Source organism: Falco rusticolus, chromosome 3 (assembly GCF_015220075.1).
Source record: "Falco rusticolus isolate bFalRus1 chromosome 3, bFalRus1.pri, whole genome shotgun sequence".
NCBI lineage: Eukaryota > Metazoa > Chordata > Aves > Falconiformes > Falconidae > Falco > Falco rusticolus.
Genome location: NC_051189.1, coordinates 51,884,465 through 51,903,543, shown reverse-complemented (window position 1 = coordinate 51,903,543; position 19,079 = coordinate 51,884,465). Strand labels below are relative to the sequence as shown.

The following is a 19,079-nucleotide window of genomic DNA, read 5'->3' as shown; positions in this document are numbered from 1 at the left end:
TTCCCCTCTAGAATGCTCACGAGGCTTGGAAATTTTGCACCACTGATTAGCTTCTAAATTGCTTTAGCCACTTGTAAGGTTACACCAACAGTATTGGTGTATAAGAAGGATTGCAATTGTTCATTTCATTCTCAAACTGGAAAGAAAAGAAACAGAAGCTGGCATTCCTAAGGTCATGAGTGTAAATGTGTGTGTATATATATATATATATATATATAAAAAAATATATAAATATATATATATAAAGGAACCATACCTCTTTTCTTAAGGAAAAGCTGGTATTGCTATGCTATTAACACATACCTAACACCCCTCCAGACATTACTGCAACACAGGTAGGTACTAGACATCCTCAGAAATCAATAAAACAGACAGAAATGCTCGAACTATACTTTCCTTATTAGAGTTCTTGCTTCAGAATCCTCCCAGAATAAATCCTTTTTTCTTTTAATTTAAGATCTCATTCCTAATTTCAAAGAAGTATGCCTATGTCCAACCTACCTTTGCATTTTATTAAGTGACCAACTTTTAGATTTATTAAAGCTTTAATAGACAGTCCTTTGGGTTGCAAAGTGCAGCAGATCCATTAACATGTCATTGAGTGCCATTATACAGCTGTTTTGAATTTTCATGTCTCCACATGCACTATATTCGGATACACAGGAAGGTAATTCAGGTGCTGGGGAAGTGCTTTTGGCAAGGGGTTGTTGTTGGAAAACAGATCCCATCTCTACCGACATGGTGAAAATGCCATAGTAGTGCGTGTGGATGAAGTTTTGTTTCAGTACTGCCAATAAGGAAGTGTGCAAGTTGCCCTCCTCAGGAAAGAAAAGACATACTCAAACAGAAAGACTTGAAAACGATTATTGTTTTAGGTTAATCTATTTTAAAAGCAATTTATCAACTATTTGGTTGAAGCTCTGTAGAGAAACAAAGAGCTTGATTTAGGTAAGGAAGCTGACACCTCTGCCAGGACCTGTTATGCAGCAGGTTGGCACTGTCAGGCTAAGGTAACTTAACTATGGGTACTGAAAGCACTTAGAAATGAAGCCACAACTGAACAGCCACCGTGCCTACAAGTGACAGAAGTAGAATAGTTCCATCAACTTAAGCGATAAACTGAAGCCCATTCGTGAAATCAGTGGGTGTCTTGCCCGAATGAGCAGTGCAGGATTAGACTCGATTGCACATTGTGTCGGCACTAGTTAGAAACATAGAACAGATGTCACGTAAATAGGGAAGTGTGGGACAAAACAGAAATAATTGTAAAAATGTGCCCAAGGATAAAATAAATTGATCCTAAGACACTAACAAACATTCTTGTATAAGACGAAATGAGTCTTTGTACTGGGTTGGCTTTTATTTTCCTGCTAATATTGCATAACAGAACTACACTGGCATGATGAGGAGGGGGGATAATAAAATAACTTATCAATGCACTATTAACTCTACATGCTCTTACCTAATAATAAGATATTGATGTCTTCTTTAATGTCTGTCCCATTGTTGAGAACTTTCTCATTACCCCGCAGTAGCATACACAAAATGGCTTTTTTAATATACTCATGGCCATGAACGTTTGGTGCTAAAGACTTGCTTAAATGGTCAAAGATATCCTATTTAAGAAACAGCAAACACTTACATTGCACATTACCAACATTAGAATGGAATCTCATTATCCATTAGCCAGTATTAGTGCAATTTATAACTTACTTTAGTTTGAGTTTTGCAGAATTTCTTGATCTTTGCCACATCATCAGTTGAGAACGTGGGTGCTATTTCTTTGCTCATCAGTTTGATATTATTAGCCAGCATTATTGTCCTGGGTATTTTCCTCCAGATGCAGAGAAATGTCATGAGATTAACTATTAAATAGATGAACTATTAAATACATACTGGACCATTGTTTTCACAACAGAAAAATAATCAAAGGCAAAGAAATTATTAGATTTATCCCTCTTATTACGGTTAGTGAGTGAAATCCACCCTAAAGGAGGATTCAACGAAGTTCCAACATTGGAATTCAAAAGAACTAGAACTAGGTCAGATAGCTTTGCAGCACTGAGGATTTAATGTCTTCCTTACCTTGCAACACGGGTGGCTGGGACACCTGTGCGGTGGGGAGCAGTATGGTGTGACATCCCTTCAAAGAACGTGCTCTGGTGTTTGGGCTACCTTTGAAGGAAAGAGAGACAACTCGTTTTTTGTTTTGTTTTCAAAAGGCTTGCCAGACACTTGGGCTTCTTCTACACACCAATCAGACAACCCTTGGAAACCTCTGAGGGTGAGAAAAAGCCACCATCTCAGAAACCTAAATTTTAAAGCAGAGAAACACCACCTTAACTTGAAATTTTAAGGACCTATCAATCTTTTGAAGGTTTACAGGCTTCGTAGGGAAGCACTGGTGAGATGGCTGCCACTTCAGAGAGAATGCTCTGGGGAGGGGAGAGTGCAATTGGTATAAAACGATCCCGAGAGAGAAGTGGACACAGCCCATGGTCTGCATGTGAGAAACACAAGCCCCCTAGGGCACGGCTGTGTCTCCTAGGTAAGAGGACCCGAACGAAAATGAAATCAAACCCAAATCCATTTCCAGCTGGGATTGCCTCTGGAGGCCCCTGGCAAGCCTCCCTGCTTTGCTCAGCCTGCCTCGGCTGCCATGGCCCAGCCGAGCTCTCCCGGCTGCCCTGAGCAGACCTGCCCCAGCCCTGCACAAACGGGGCTCCCGGCGGAGCAGGGGGGCAGCTTGGGGGCATTCGGCTGTCACTGGGCAGGGTCCGGGCCCTGCTAACAGGGACGTTGGTAAAGAGGAGACAGAGGTAGGTGGTGATGGTTGTTCTCATCTTCACACGCGGTGTGGCAGATGTCCCCGTGGGGCACGGGGGTGCAGCAGGCGGCAGCAGCCACAGGCGAGGCTTAGCTCTGGCTCTAAAAAACCAGGATCTTCCCCAGTGGATCCTCAGGGGAAAGCTACTGTGGTTTTTTTTGTAATCAGTACAGAAGGCATCTGCAACAGAACCCATAGCACTTAAAGCCATGCTGACAATTTTTTAACTGTGCAGTAGATGCCAGTCCTTCCTAGCTGATACCAAGCTTCCCTCAGGCCGGCCCCAACAGGCAGCCCCCTGTGTGCTGTGCCAAGGCCCGCTGGCACGGCCTGGGGAGGGGTGCAGCCAGAGGTACCCTGATGGACGGAAATTTTTATGACTGCTTAATCCTGCTCCATACTATCCAAAAGAAGATAATTTCTCTGTGAATACCTTTAATGTGATATTTGTAATATTGTAAGCAGAACCATTGGCTCTTGGGATATGCAATATTTGGATATTTCCCCACCACGGAGGGGGATGGATGGCAACTCCAGCAAGTACAGCCACACAACGGTATGGCGAAGAAAGGAGGGCACGATGGCACCTAAGTTGCCTGTATTACTGTTATAGCACCTACTTTACCCTGAGCTGCAGCTAACGCCTTGAGGTAAATAAGGACACTGGGACCTGAAGTGATGTCCACCCAGAGATGCTCGCTCCCCACCACAGCTGTGTGCCCGGGACCAGCCCAGGCAGCGGGTGTCCTGTGACACCAAGTGCCACTGGCAGAGCAGGGGGAAGATGCTGTATTAATACTTGCCAGTAATACTTACGATTAAGAAAACCCAACACCCAGCGCATATTGCCTTTTATACAGCTGAGAGATAAAACACAGACCAAGTTACAACAAAGCTTAAATCCAAAATAATTACATTTTGTCACAATTCCTTCCACACGGCCCAAGCTACCAAGGAAGTGAGCTGCCAGCACCCGGGGAGAGACATGATTTGCTCCACAGCTCCCTTCAATCCCAGTGCAAAAATTTCCAAATGTTTGAAACAGGGAGCAACTAAATCTTTTAATGCTCTCTGAAAAGCAATCAGCTCACCAAACGCATCATTCAGCAGCCTCCAATATAAAATAATTAAACCATGAAAAGCTGCTGCTATAATCTTACTTTAAAATCCTAAATTCCTTTACATTTTGAGGATCTGATGGTATTGACTCCAGTCAGACACACACAGGCAGGGCAGAGACCACGGGAGCTTCTCACAGCTCAGCTGAACACACCTCTTCCACTCCTTGAGCAGAGGCAGCTTAACTTTATGAAGATTTGTTGTTGCAGCAAAACTATCCAGGAGATACAGCTAAATCCAAATTCATTTCATTTCCAGCCAAATTATACTAGAAGTTAATCTTTCATCTCTGTTTTTCATAAATGAAAACACTTGCCCCCCATAAAAAAAAGAATTTCAAGATTAAGCAGCATTTATCATACTAAATGGAATCAAATCAAATGGAAAATTGCATAAAGAAACTCAGTTAAAACAATAAAATTAAAAAGCCCTTTACCTGTGTGAATGTAATCTTCGATTTTCTCAGAAGTGAAGAAACCCTTGTTATTAAGTGAACTTAAAAGGGAGCCTGGATTACCCTTTTCCCATTTCTCTGAACTTGAACTGTCAGTCTGTCTTCATCAACAGATTTTCCTTCCTGTCTGTCAGGCAAGTTCACTTGCTTGTTCTCACATGCTAGAAAAACTCATGTTTTCATTATTGCAGAAGCACTTAAGCTGTACAGTAAGCAGCAGACAAGTAGCAGGTGATTTTTTATTTGCGTATTTTTTGTTAGTTACTTGCATATATAAGGACATGCAGGTGCGTACACACCCACCTGCATTCTGTAATGTGTTGCAGCTTTAGCAAAAAATTGAGCTAACCAGAGGCTAGCCTGCTTTTAACAACCTTTTGATGATGCTCTGGCTTTTAAAGAGCTCCCATCTGAAATAGCTTATGGTAAGTATTAAAAATGAAGAAACAGCAAAGCCTTCTAGAAGACACCTATTTAAAATTATCTTACAAATATTTCAGCATAATTGGAGGAATTATAATCCTTCTTTCCCCCACAAAGTTCCAAGTCTTCCATTACATCAATTAAAACTGCATTTATGAGCTTGGCTTACGGCAAAATCAAGAGCAATAAGCAGTGGCTGTTATGGAGAATAGCTCTCTGGGAAGAATTTTTCTGATATATAACACAGGTCTAAAAGGCTCAATAATGCCTTAGGTCAAATTCTGCTGATAAACATTATCTTAGTTCCTTGGCTGGAATCCCCTCTGGCTTCTAAAAACCCTATTTCATTTCAGGGTGAATTTTGTCTGAGAAATAAATGCAGAAACCCACGCAGTAAGATTGGTTTCACGCAGAACTTGAGAAATGCTGAGGTTTGGTGTCCAAGACAACATTTACTTTGTTCCTTGGTATTTGGGCACATTTCCTTTAGAACCCCATGAATGAGCCGGTACAAACTGCACCTCTTGAGAATTGGGAGAGATTTTTTTTTTTTACAGAGTCATTTACAAGCATCCCTTAATTCAAGGTGCTCCACAGGTTGTTGCATGAATCTCAAGCTCTGTGAGTACCAACAGAAAGTTGTAACACCTTGGAAAAGCATGCAAGAACAAAAATACCAGAGGCAGAGTCACATATGGTTTACAAACACAACATGCTGATCCTGTTTTAGTGGTGGCACTGGGGTCTTGAAATGCATCTGTTCCCAAATTCTTGATTTTGGCTTAGCGTTTCTGAATAAAATCCAACATAAGCCACAGGTAAAAATTTGCATTTTAGCATGAAACTTCAAAACTCATTAGTGAAGACAGTGACTTTTAAATACAAAATATCACTTCTGTCTCTGAAAGCCCCCCAGATGTAAATCATTGGAGACGGGGAAAGCAGTCCCAAGGAATATCCTGGTTTATCCTGTTCCCATTCCTTTGCCATGCTTTTTGCTCAGAGCTGCTGTGAGGGAGGTGCTACCAGGCTACAACCTTGCTCTGAGCCACTGCGCTTCAGTTTATGCTTGCTTTTTTTCTGTATGTTGGTCCTTTGTGTCTGGAGATGAAAGGTGCAGCACGACAGAGAGGCCTCTCTCTTTACTTTAGAAACTGCCTTCTCATCTCTGGTTTTTTACAGTTCAAACATAAGACTTTGAAAAAGATTTCAAAGCTCCGTCTTGTATATGGAAATTCATGGCTCCAGGCAGGTTCATGATCAGCCCTGAGATTTCATGTTGGAGATTAAGAACCTGCAGCCTTACTATAACTCCTTTTACTTGTGCTTTGCCCATCTCTGTTTTTTTCTGTTTAAAACCATCAATAGGAATAGCATTATACCAGTTTTCGTGGATCATCTACGTAGTTTTACTTATGTAGATACTTCAATTTTCTTGTAAAAACACTGGCTTAAGGAAATATGAAAACAAGCCATCTGGATAAACTATAAAAATCAAATTCCAGCTGCTAGCTATCAAATATAAATGACATTATACATGTTTAGGAAACTGAACTCCACACAACTAGACAGTAGCTGAAGGTGCCTCAGTAATCCCCAGAGGGTTGAAATAACCAAACGCCTTTCAGGGTGGTAGGAGCAGAATATCATGCCATACACTAGGACTGGGGATGGGCTCATTTCACATGTGAAGAACCAGGGAAGAAGAATGAAAGGAACTCTATCAACTGATAGCTTTGTAGTCCTCAAAACAGCTCTTACTACTCAACAGTAGTGCAGTATTTTACAAACATTGGTTGCCTGCTTTTATGTGTGCATATCACCCTACCTGATTCCTTCAGGATTTTCAGCCATGGTGGAAGCCAAACCCAAGTTATCTGCAATGAAGGCTCAGAGGTTAAAGCTCTTGGTGCAAGAGGGGTACCGACAGCAGGAGCAGGGCAGGAAAAGGATGGCCTTTTTTGCCTAGGCACAGCTGTAGGGCTCTGTGTGGGACCAGAGGCAGCCACACATCCCTGCAAGTGCCCTGTCACCAACGGCAAGAGGCACTCAGTCAGTATCTGGAGGCCAAAAGGTAGCAGAGGAGGGTGACAAAATGAAACTGTACGCTGGGTTGAGTTTGTAGGTCAAACTGGGAAACTTAGTTTTGTATTGTTGCTTGTTGCTTTTTAAATTTGTGTGCTTTTTATCCTTGGCCTGCCGCATTCCCACTGGAGGCTCAGTTTCCAAGTCCTAGTTTTTCACATTGCACAAGAAGCTCAGATCTAAATCTATAAAGTAACAATGAACATTGGGGAACCTGTGAAATGACACTATTTTTTCAGCAAACCAGCCATAGCAGAGCAGAAAAAAATCAAAAGAAGAAACAATACGTGTCCTTAGTTTGGTTTTTTTTTTTCAAGTCAGGAAAGAAGGGTTATTGGAAAACTGACTAGATAGGCAAACTAAAACTGTTTAAACTAATCATTGCCTTTCATTACAGGATGCAGAAAAGGAAAACATTTGACAAATCAATAGCAAGGCAAGAGTAAATGCAGACCTCTGTGGGACAGATATAGACAGAGGGCCGTGCCCATCTCTACTACCATTTCACTGATTTGGTAGTAAAAGGAGAAAATTCAGGGCCATGAAAATGGTCAGAGGGCTGGAACAACCGCTCCTATGAGGAAAAGCTGTTCAGCCTGGAGAAGGCTCCAGGGACCCTTCCTTACATTTTTTCAATATATAAAGGTGGCTTATAAGAAAGATGGAGAGAGGCTTTTTACCAAGAACTGTACAAACAGGACAAGGCACAGCGGTTTTAAATTGAAAAAGGGTAGATTAAATTTTGACATAGGGAAGACATGTTTTTACAACAAGCCTCGTGAGACACTGGAACAGGTTGCCCAGAGAAGCTGTGGATGCCCCATCATTGGAAGTGTTTGAGGTCAGGTTGGATGGGGCTTTGAGCAACCTGGTCCAGTGAAGGATGTCCCTGCCCATGGCAGGGGCATTGGAACTAGGTGATCTTGAAAGGTCCCTTCCAACTCAAACCATTTTACCATTCTATGAAATACTAAACCAGTGTGATTTTCCAGCCTTTCAGAGGGACAAAAATACCCATTTTCTTCAGGGGGAATCTGGAGGGCTTTAACGGGATGGCCTATGCTTCATTTCTCAGGACCAGAGGCTATCTAGGCATAGCATTTAGGATCGATTCTAGCTGTCACATATTTCTCACACTTGCAGAGCTGCAGTTAAATAAACAAGATTGCTCAAGATACATGCAGTTCTTCAGGACTCTGCTAGATCTTCTGCCCGGTCTTGTATTGCCGACGCATTAAGAGTTTCCTCCTGCTTTGTGTTTGCACTAATCCACGGGAAACTCAGTCCTGGACAACTGCTTCACTGACCCCCATATTCATTAAGAATAATTGTTGATACTGTATAATGGAATAGCAGCAACACAACTGAAACATCTCCTTGCGGCGTAGCTTTTATAGGATTAGCAGAGAGTCCTAATGAGGTCCCTGAACCCATCTATCACCCTCTGCAATCCCTACAGCAGGTTTCATCTTTTGCAGCTGTCTGCCAGTCTGACACCATGGCACATACAAGTACTATGGCAGACACTGCCACACAAAGCAAGAGGACACGTCCCTCTGCTTCATTGCCAGCTCCTTAGACTTGGCAGCTTAAATATATTTTCTCCTTCCTCCCTATTTTCTTTCCTCTTATTCTTCTTCCTCCTACACCAGACTCACCTGTGAGGAATAGTTTTTGTTTAATCCAAGCACGTTTGGCACCACATTCCTTTTGTCCTGCCCAGGAGCCAAGGTCATTTTGAGGTCTCATCAAGCAATAAACAAAGATTTGGTTCATATTTCTATGCTCACATTGTGGTGGCTTGGTTACCCATCTTGAACTTTCCCCCTTTGGAATCTGATGGCAAGAACAGGGAGAAGACACCTCCTTCTCAAAGCCATTCTTCACGTCAGCTCTTCATTGTGTTGAGTGAAAATGAATAGCAAGGTTTTATCCTGGGAAAGGAGAAACACTGCATCCAGGGAACTGAATAAAAATATAAATACTGTCAACTTTCAATACAAATTGATCTTCGCTGAGTGTGACAACCACGGGCAAGAGAAAAAAAAAAAGTATATAAAGAATAAAATTAATCTTGAGTTTTTGTGGAACTACCAGAGTTGCCATTCCAACAGCTGCCCATAGGGGCATAGACGGTGCTGAGCAAGGGGTGCCAAGCAAACCCCTGAAAATCATGCTGCCGTGGGAGCAAGGCTGCTAGGGAGATGGTCCAGCAGCACCAAGGGCCTGGGCAAAATCACCTACAGCTACTGCCAGAGCAGCCCAGATTTTCTCTCCATTCTGCAATGGCAAATCCCACCATCTGCTCAAGGCATGGAACAAAGGGAGAGCAGAAGAGCTTTCCCAGGTTTGCAGGTCACCCTGTGCACAGGAGAAAGTGTTTATATATGATGTGTGCATCTGGTGACATAGAGCATATTTATACCTGGGCAACAGAGCATGGTGTAGAGTGCTAGTGACAATCTGAACTACCACAGCCTACTGCAACTAATGACTTCGGCAAGTTCAGTTCAGCATCATGAGACAGGACATCATGCTTTCTCAACATCCTGAATCCCACAGCAACTCGACTCAAGGGCAGGAGCCCCAGTGAGAGGGAGAACAGGGTACATACCCACCTAACAGATCTAGGGGAGCCCTAATCAATGAATGTGTCACACCAAGATGAGCGATACATCCACGAGCGTTAAGCTTGCACTTCCCAAACTGGAGAGGTCCCTCCCCTGCCTGTATTCCTTACTCACATTTATAGGTAGCCATGGTGACTAGTCAGACAGGAGATTTATGTCAGGATTGATGACTACTATAATACAGATAAACAGAAAATGCCCGCCTTAGAACAGCACTTCCTTGATAGATAGGGAGATGGCCACACTTTCACTTAGGCTATAGTCCTTCCCTTCCCCTTCGTGCATTGAATGCTTCCCCACAGACCCCTTTCACTCAGCCTGAAGCCAACTGACTATAGTATTCAAAATATTAAATATTTTTTCTTCCCCCTCTTTGGACAGCAGAGCAGAGATGCGCCCTAGACAGCCCTGCTCACTGCAAATTAGATATTTCTTAACTGGTGAAAGCAGTTCTGCTTCTCTCTGTTTCCCTCTCCCCAGATGCACATCGTGCCTCCAGACAAACTTCTCCCCTCTCCTAGATGTGAGGGCTGGAGGTAAGTAAACCCCATCTGTCTCAAATCCAATAGCAACCACTGTGGCAGATTCTGCCCTGCTTTATTTCTCATAAACATACAGTAATAAGTCCTTCCATAAAACCCTCCACAACTACCGTTGTGCTGGAGTAAACTTTCTTTTGGCCCAGTATCAGCAAACAAAGCTTCAGCCCAAAGCGGAATTTGGCACAACAGCAACTTATCTGCATGACCTGGATGGCTGTAGAACTGATGTTTCATCCTACTGCCAATAGTGGCGGAAATGTGAACAGCCAACCTGGAGCACAATGGTTTTTTGCCTCTAATTCTCTCCCCACCCAATAAATGCTTCAGAGAGTTTTTGCAAAGCAGAAATCCTTGTACATGGTCTTGCACTTAAAAGCATATGCAAATTATAATTGAATACATTTCTCCAAAACAAAAATAATAGGCTGAGGGCTTGGAAAATAATGTTTTAGGTGAATGTCTGCTGGAGCCAGGAGAGCTATGTGGCAACAAATTCTTCGGAGAACACACAGCTTGATACTCTTGCTGAAGGGGATCAAGTGAAATTACAAGACAGGGAAAAGTAATGTGTCTTGAGAGGTTAAATGCAAAAGCCTGACTGCTCCTCTCAATTACCACAATCTCACTTTGTGAATTCACTAAGAAAGCTTATTTCCAAATTATACTGAGATGAGCAAGAGGATAAGTCAGCAAAATTACAAAATGAAAGCTAACCATTTTATATAATACATGCAACCCAACCAACTGATTACAACAAATTCTGTACACATTTGAAATACCATGAAAATAGTGTCTTTAATATACAGTTTATATACTTACAATAAGCAGTTTAAATTTTTTCATATACATTACAGGGATATTTATTTGCACCTGGTTTAAATAATAATCCGCCTTCAGCCTTTTACACAAAAGCCCAAAACAGCACAGAATTCCACAAAAACCATGCTTCGTTTTATAACGGAAATGTACTAAGCCAAAGTTTTGGGGCTTTCTCTTTTTTTGTCCCAAGTGTTACTTTTTTGACCTACCCAAAGTGAATCTAAAGAGCTAAGAACTAACAGATAATTTAAATATAATTCCAAAGATTGTCCAAGTTAAGAGAATCACTCTGCAGATCTCTGCAGATTTTCACACTGAAAATTTGGTTATTACGCACAGAAACGGTAAAGTCTGAACAACTCCGAACTATTAGGATTTGAAGACATAACAACTGAAGAGTCATTTATTGCTAGATCTCACCAAGGGGCCTGCATTTCCCCACTGCCCTGCTGTCCCTAATATTGCAAATATAAAGGACGATCTCTTGCTTTGACTAGGATTTCATTTGTACCTTCTAGCTTGTACGTGGCAACACTGCAATTTCAGAGCATCAAAAAGAGAAGCCAGGAGAGCTGGGCTAAGCCCTGCTCCTTTCACAGAGGGCTGGTGTTTGGCTTTTCAGTAGTGCGGTGTCCCCCCTGCCTGGCCCGCAGGCAGGGCTTTGCTGACCTGCACTGCAGGCAGACACCCCGCCGGGCAGTGCACAAGTAGCTGGTGCCAGCACATTTAATTCAGTAGGGAGACAATCAAGAAGCTGATTCAAGAAGAAAACATAGGAGAAAACACTTCAAGTATTTACAGATTTGAAACATGGTGGGTTTTGAGACAGTATTGCTATTTATGCTGTTTCTCTTGAAGCTGTTGTGGAATAAAGTCCACTAAAGTGGCAAGTAAAGCTGTTGTATTGGAAAAAAACCCTCTGAACACACAGTTACTTCACACCCTTGCTTCTAGCTGGAAAGAATACTTCAAAATACATTTTCCTTCTAATTCTGCGTGGACCAAATGTTTTCCGTCTCTAATTTTCTAGCTGTAGGCAATTTTTACAATACAGCAAGAATAAGAATGCAAATATGCACTTTGAGTTGATTTCAATACAGCTTTGGTTAGCCAGCCAGGCAGCGATACAAAGAACCTGAATCCTAGGCACAAGGAGCATTGAAAGGAAACAAGCATTTCTCCTCAAGCTTCCTCCCCATCCCTCCCCCAGGCAATTCTGTGTCCCCCTCCAGAAAAGCCCCCATGCCAGAATCCAGCTTTCACCACTGAAGGCAGCATCAGACCCTGTGGTGCCATGCAACTGTTGCATAGAAAGGATGTGTTTCCTGGTGCAGGACAGACAGGCTCACACGGAATGACACGCCAGATTTTTTGCTACCAAAACCCCCCAGACAAACAAAAACTCCCGAGGATAACACACAGCTTCAGACACCGATAACTAAACAAGCACCACAGGCCTTACATTTATTTAATCTGAGGAAAGAAATACAAGAGTAGGACTGGCCTATTTTAGTAGACTGCCTCCAAAAGTAAGAGATTTTAGGTCCACTCTGGCATGATGCGTGTTGTCTGAACTCAATGGCTGCATTTCTATTAGTAGACAAAATGGGCCAGAGCCTGCTCTCAGGCCCCAAGGACAACCAACACAGCTTGCATCAACGTGGTTGAACTCCATTACCCTCCAAAACCAGGCTGGTTTCCCCCACTGCTAAGCTCCAAGCTGAGCTTGGGAGTTGTCTGGGATCACCCATTGCACAGGCTGGTTGGGTTGCACCAAACCAGGCAAGAGCCCACAGCAACAGCTCAGCAGCAAGGGACCCCCACCAGAGAGTGCCTATGCTCCGGCGCCGCCCAGTTTGCTGGTACGGCTTGCAAGTCCTGTGAAATGCTGAGTGCTGTCTTCTATTCACATCAGCTGGTAAAATGTTCATATCACAGGGATATTCCCTAGAGCGTTTGGACACTTCTTAATCACAGTGGGAACATTAAAGTAACCCTTCATCTCAAAGTACAGCAGGCAGTGCAGCATTCTGTGACCTTTTAGAGATTTTAAGCCTCCAGGTTTTACCCCCCATCCTCCTAAAGAGACTGTGGTTCTCTGCTCAGGCCTGAAGCTCTCCTCTGCTCCTGTCCCATTTCAAAGGTTCCACCATGCCTTTATTCCCAGGGACATCCATAATACCAAGACATTCACATCAGTCCATCCTGTTCAGACTGTCTTCTACAGCACCAAGGACAGTCCTGACCCCCTAACACCCCAGCAGGGAAGCTCAAGAGGAAAGCAAATACATTATTTCCCATGGGCATCAGCGCTGCCATAGCCTGGCTACCTACACAGCGGTGCAGAGGCCAAGCCACCACACTCCAGATGCCCGGATTGCTCATCACTGTCTTGACTTCACCAGAGCAGATGCTTCAGTCCAGCCTGGGCATCACAGCAGGCACCTCAACACTATAGTCATACAATTTACACAACGCAAAGGTTAGGAACACATACATCACTAAAAAAGGCTTGAAAAATTAAGGTGATCAGCAGCTAAGGGCAAAAGAAAAGGTCAAATGCTAAAACATTGTGCATAAAAATAAGCAAGCAGTGCCAAGGCAGAACAAGACAACTGGACGGACATCAATAGCAAGTCTGCAGTTAGAGGTTTTAGCTGTACTTCTGCACACAGGCTCTGCTTCTGAAATTATTGCACATTTCTGGGCCTTTGAACAGGCCAGTTGTATTTTGGTCTATGCATATGTGATGCTACTGCAGCACACTCAACGAATGCAAGTTCCATCAGGCTGCTTGCGAGAAAACACATTCCAAGCAGGTAAGCAGAGATAACAGAACAGGTGACCATCCGTAGTCAAAGAACACTATTTTCTTGGGGATGTTAATATCCCAGGGGCATTAGCAATATTTAATGCTAATATTAACAAGACTCAATTTCCCCCCTTTTTTTTTCTTTTGTCTTTTTTGGGTGGTTTCTTTTTTTTTTTTTTTTCTTTTTTTTTTTTTCCCCCCTCGAAAGAGATTTTACTTGTTTTACCTGGTATTAACAAGCCAAGCAAACCAAAGAAAAGTACCTAACATTTAAAATCTGGCCCTTTCAAATCTGAATGCTCATTTGACATAGTGAGGGTTAAAATGCAACTGACTTCAACTTGCACATGCCTACCAACAACCATACACATCTGAACGCTACTTCGATTTGATTTAGTCTTACTTGCAGCTAAAATATTTTAGGATGCTAATTAAAAAGCATCCAGACAAAGCCATTAATCTGCTGCTAAAAGTCAATACATTAAGAAGAAGAGTAGGATTATGAACTCTTGGGGTTTTTCTATTGGGATATTTTTTGGCTCACTGCTTTCTAGTACCCACATCAATTGGGCTTTGCTCTCTGGTTAGGAACTGGTGGTTTGCATTATTGCAAGATGCAAATGATGCATCTTGGCTTCGACATGGAGACATGACATGAAATTTGCCCAGGCAACAGAAAACTCCATTTGCAAATAAATTCTTTTTAATAAGTCAATATGGTTGAGAAAACAGGCAAATCAGCCTCCCAGTTTTGTCCCTGCTCTGTATTTTCTCTTGATGCTCCTACTGGATGCCTTACAATGAACAAAGATTTTTTTGTACTTCAAAAAGGTCAGGAAGGCAAGTGATGGTGTTAACCTGGCCAGGGCTCTGCTCAGCAGCAGGTGCAAGTGAAGCTGCTTCAGCATCCCTGGCTCTGACTATATGAGGATCCTGGGCACACACACTTGCCAAGGATGGACACCACTGCCTCTTTCCAGAGGACATCCAAAAATCCTTGCATTCGGTACTACAAAGGCAGGGGATCCTGGGGTTATTTAAACACATTTCAGAGAGCTCTGCCAATTACAAGCAATCAACAACTGACTGTCAAAAGTTAACCCTATTTCTAGCCTTCTGAGCAGTTAAAATCTGAAAGGTCTCCAGGGGCAGACTAATGCCCCCTTCCCATCTCTGTGCTCCTTTCTGACTGCTACTTCTGCATGACACCTACTGCAGTGAGTTTTTGCAGCTGGGCAACTGAATTAGCATATCTTACAATGCTGCAGTCCCTCCCACTTCGACACCCACATCCTCCTAGTCCTCTGCAAACAAGTCAGGTGAACTTAAACATCACAAGTATTTCCTGTAGCACGGCCCAAAACCTCACTTGGCCCCTTCTTACCAGCACGCCATGTGCTGTTTCTGTTGTCTCCCACCTCGCTAATGCTTTATTTCAAAGGCATCCTACAGGAGTACTGTCACCTTCCCACACAGATCCGACCACAGGAATAGGACAGCACATCCAGCACATTTTCAGATCACGGTAACAGCAGCAGAGGAACCATAAGGGGGTGCCTTTCGCCAGAGCCAGGCTATTGCAAGGGCTGTGCTAGCAGGCTACAGATGCAGGCAGGATCTGCCAAAAGAAGAGTCTGTGCACCGAACTGCCTCTCCCATGAGAAAGCTGCACGACCAGAAGTCATGCTACTTACTCCGGCCACCTGACTACAAAAGCAACTTTTGAAATCTACAAGTCATAAACTTCTAACTGGCCAGGGCAGAGTGGCTCAGTAGGAAAGTGCCCCTTCTTCCTCCCCTCTGGGCAATGAGCTAAGCAAAACTCTTGTTCTAAAAACATTTGTTTTCACTCAAAGTAACATGGAAAATGTATCCACATTACAGGTAGTCAGGAAGATACCATTAATAAAAATATGCTGCAAGGATAGTGTATTAGTGGCACTTCACAGCAATTCTTAACATTTTCAGATGTAGTGTTAAAATGTTTTTGTATATCTGAACATGCTTTTGTTTACAGAAATGGAAGAAAGTCACAGCATGTTGCCAAATATTATTTGAACAGAAATAACCCCATAAGAAATACATTTTTTTTGCAGTTAACACAAAACTGTAAACTGGATTGGTGTGTGTCTTTCAGCATTACATTGTTCAGTAATAAATACGACTAAGTCTTAACAGACCATGGAGTAAAAGTTCCCTTAAGTGTTCAGTTTTTAGCAGCTGTCGAATGTTTAGGGATGCACAAGGCACCTCTGCAGATTCTCTACCTTTATTATTGACATTAAAAAAAACCCCCAAAATACCCACCAAAACCCCAAACCAAAATCTGTTCACCACTCAAAAATGTTTATCTGCATAGTAAGAATTTTTCTACTACTATTTACACGAAGGGCTTTTAGTGCAAAAAACAGGAAGTGATGTATTAGCTGAAGTGCAACAAGCACATCTTGCACAGTTTCACTACTAACTAGTTGGCATCACATCTTGGGCCGCCAGCCATTAATGAACTGTAGTATTTTCTTAACCTGCAATTTGCTTAGCTTAAAGTCTTCTGACAGAATTTCTTCAGTAAGCTGAACTAGTAAATTGCCATCAATCTTCTCTGTAACAAAAAATGATATGACATCTTCTGACAGACCAATAAACCTCAGTGATTTAGACACTTCCTCTATCGAGAGTCCAGAAAGGTCTGTGGGTGGCTGCCAAGGAGAGCCATCCCCACAAGATCTTGGTGCTAACTGGAGGTGGAGGGGAGATGAGAAGGGGTATGACACAGAGAATGTATCCTGTGTGCCCTTTTTAACGAGATACTGATCTTCCAAGAGGTCTGGAGAACCAGTTTTCGACTCCTCCTCAGCACCATCTATTTTCAGTGGCAAGGGACACATGTCTGTAACCATTTTCTCTTCACTTGACTTCGGTGCCCGAGGAGGTAAGGCAGGACACGAATGGCTCTGCTTTGCGTTGCTGACTCCCAGAGTTTTCTCATCCGTGCAGTCTAGAGAGTAACTTGCTGACTTCGGACAGCTAGACATGGTGTTCGTAAACTCTGCTGGGGTCAGTGGGGAGTACCCTGCCGGGAGCTCACACCCGTCAAAGTCAAAAGTCAAAGGTGCTGGGCAGTTTCTCTTTGGCGTGCCTGGAGTCTTCTGTCTGGGGTAACTGTAGCTCCTGCTTGGATCGAGCAGGAAATCAGTCCTATTCAGGCCTTCAGCAGTTCCTGAAAAATGGTTTGGCCAAGATAGCCTTGAAGGCAGAGCTTCAGCTGAGGGGCTTCCCAAAGGCAGTGTGCTCTCAGGCTCTTTGGATTCAGTTTTCATCATGTTACAAGGGTAGCAGGAAACAGGTGTGCTCTCAGCTGGGTTAGTGTCGCTCTCTGTGACATTGCTTAAGGAACAAAGCAAAAAGGATGTCATTAGTACAAAGAAAAAAAAAGCATCTGAACATATTCATAAATCATCTGACAGAGTCAGAGGGTGGCTGTCACAAGGAAAGAATCTTCTTTCCTCCAGCAGAACTTTTGAGATTTGAATTAACAACATGTTTGAATAATGCACTGACAGTTCTTTTACTCCTTCTACAAGCCTGACAAGATGCTGATATACCCAAAGCCTCATGTCTCGGTTTTTCAAGCTCATAAAAAAGTAGATGTCTCAATTCAGTTCTGTGTCACCTCCCAAATACTCAGTTTTTCCACTGCCAAATTCCTGAGGGACACCACCACAGAAAAGGAACAGACTCACATATACTAGGAGACATTCTAATCCTGTATTTTATATTTATCTACCACAGATGCGCCATGGTATGCAAAAGCCTGGAAGAGAGGCAGGTAACCATTGCACTAGACCCAAGCTTGACTGACTTCAGAGATGACCAGAAGCCCTTTTGGAAACAACATTTTCATTTGTTACGGCACTTGCATGGGCACAGGGTCCTGCCCCACTGGTCACCAGTGCAAAAACTGCACCAGTGCACAGTACAATAACATAGAATAAGTTAATGCTTACTGCCAAAGGAAAGAGTTTTACCTGGAAGAGTAAGCAGACCTAGCTGTATGCGTTGAAGTATCAAGCTTTAAGCTTGCCCCAACAGTACCTTGTTTGTGTGTCCATGTCGTTAAAAAGCATGATGACAAACGCCCTTCAAAGGCACCTAAAGAAAGTTACCCTGACCTACTTCCAGGTGGTAAACTAAGCTCAGGCTGTCCGAAGGAACCGATGCTTTATATCCAGATATTCCCGAGAGACTGAGATGCCAACAAAAGCATGCAATCTGTTATCAAAAGCGAATGTTTGCTGCTTTTATGCCACTTCCTAAGAGAAAGTCTAAAGGATTGGGTTGGCCTTTGGAATTCTGGCCAATTAAGCCTGAACACTGGAAAAACAATTAGCAGATTTATAAAATCCTTACTTAATACAACAGACTGAAACCAACAGTTGAAAAAAGTTTTAATTACGCACCTCTCTCTCCTGGAAACTAACTACTCAAGAAAATCTCGGTAGTCATTCTCTGACAGCTCAGTGAAAAGTGCTTGAGGAGGGCAGCAGCTTTCAGAAAAGCAGCATAGTTTTGAATAGATTGACACAAAATTAGTTCCCTGTGTGCTTACAGTGAGTCAGAGAGGAAGCCAACCTGGACGTGCCCAGCTCAAACACAAAGCACAGATGCCTAAAATCAGCTATACTAGCGGAAAACCAGTTATAAACCTCTTCCCCAACAGATGCACTTTCCCTCTATCTAACCATCCCTCTGTCTCCATTCCGTGCCCTCCAAACTTTTTTTTCCTGTTTATGTCACCAAGACAAGTCTGCCAGTTAAAGCAGTTAGATGCAATAGCAGAAATGTTTGGGGTTTTTTTTTCCCCTCAACAAGGATACACTGCCAACTGGTCATTTCTGGCTGCTTAAAGGCCAACTGGTCTAACATACACAGTGCAAAGCATTTTTCACAAACCAAGCCATCAGGTTGCTCAATTCAGAGAAGACAGTCAGTGAGGAGTTGTAAACAACTAATGATACAGAGGAATTAAATTGATTGATCCTGTCTCTGTTCTCTAATTCAATATTAGAAATGGAAACATTTAATGATTTAAAAGATTAACAGAATTACCCAAAACTGATAAAGTAACATTTCCAAAGCAGTTCCTCATTCATCCTCCACCAAAATTAATTCACTGGGACTCAGTGCCAAAGGATGCAAGAGAAATCTCAAATACAGCTGAAGTGAGGAATCAGACTTTTTTATAGGCAGATAAGGACAGATCATATCGGCTTTATTTGTGTTTAAAATATTGGCTGCAACCTTCTGTGATCCAGAAAATAAGATCAATGATAAAAATGGCAAGACTTGAAAAGCAACTTCACCAGCA

At 42.7% G+C, this 19,079-nt stretch overlaps 2 protein-coding genes across 2 annotated transcripts in view; both read right to left on the bottom strand.

Annotated features, from left to right (window-relative positions):
- Positions 1-534: 534 nt before the first annotated feature.
- Positions 535-1,858, bottom strand: LOC119144124 (maternal DNA replication licensing factor mcm3-like). The gene is made up of 3 exons (XM_037379049.1): positions 1,714-1,858; positions 1,463-1,616; positions 535-815 (listed from the first exon to the last, which is right to left on the bottom strand). Exons 1-3 carry the CDS (start codon positions 1,855-1,857, stop codon positions 673-675), a joined length of 441 nt encoding a protein of 146 aa, XP_037234946.1. The 5' UTR covers position 1,858; the 3' UTR covers positions 535-672.
- Positions 1,859-10,856: 8,998 nt separating this feature from the next.
- The window catches only part of GAREM1 (GRB2 associated regulator of MAPK1 subtype 1), a 103,160-nt gene continuing 94,937 nt past the window's right edge, over positions 10,857-19,079 (bottom strand). The window contains exon 6 of the mRNA XM_037381199.1: positions 10,857-17,098. Within this exon, the coding sequence (XP_037237096.1) occupies positions 16,189-17,098 (910 nt within the window). The 3' untranslated portion in view covers positions 10,857-16,188. The remainder of the gene's footprint in view (positions 17,099-19,079) is intronic.

Excerpts from the sequence above, each read along its gene's own strand:
- LOC119144124 (XM_037379049.1), bottom strand. The coding sequence starts at position 1,857 with ATGACATTTCTCTGCATCTGGAGGAAAATACCCAGGACAATAATGCTG. Across the intron at positions 1,617-1,713 it reads TCTGCAAAACTCAAACTAAA|GATATCTTTGACCATTTAAG; the intron begins GTAAGTTATAAA and ends TTTCTTAAATAG. Across the intron at positions 816-1,462 it reads CATCAATATCTTATTATTAG|GGCAACTTGCACACTTCCTT; the intron begins GTAAGAGCATGT and ends TTTCCTGAGGAG.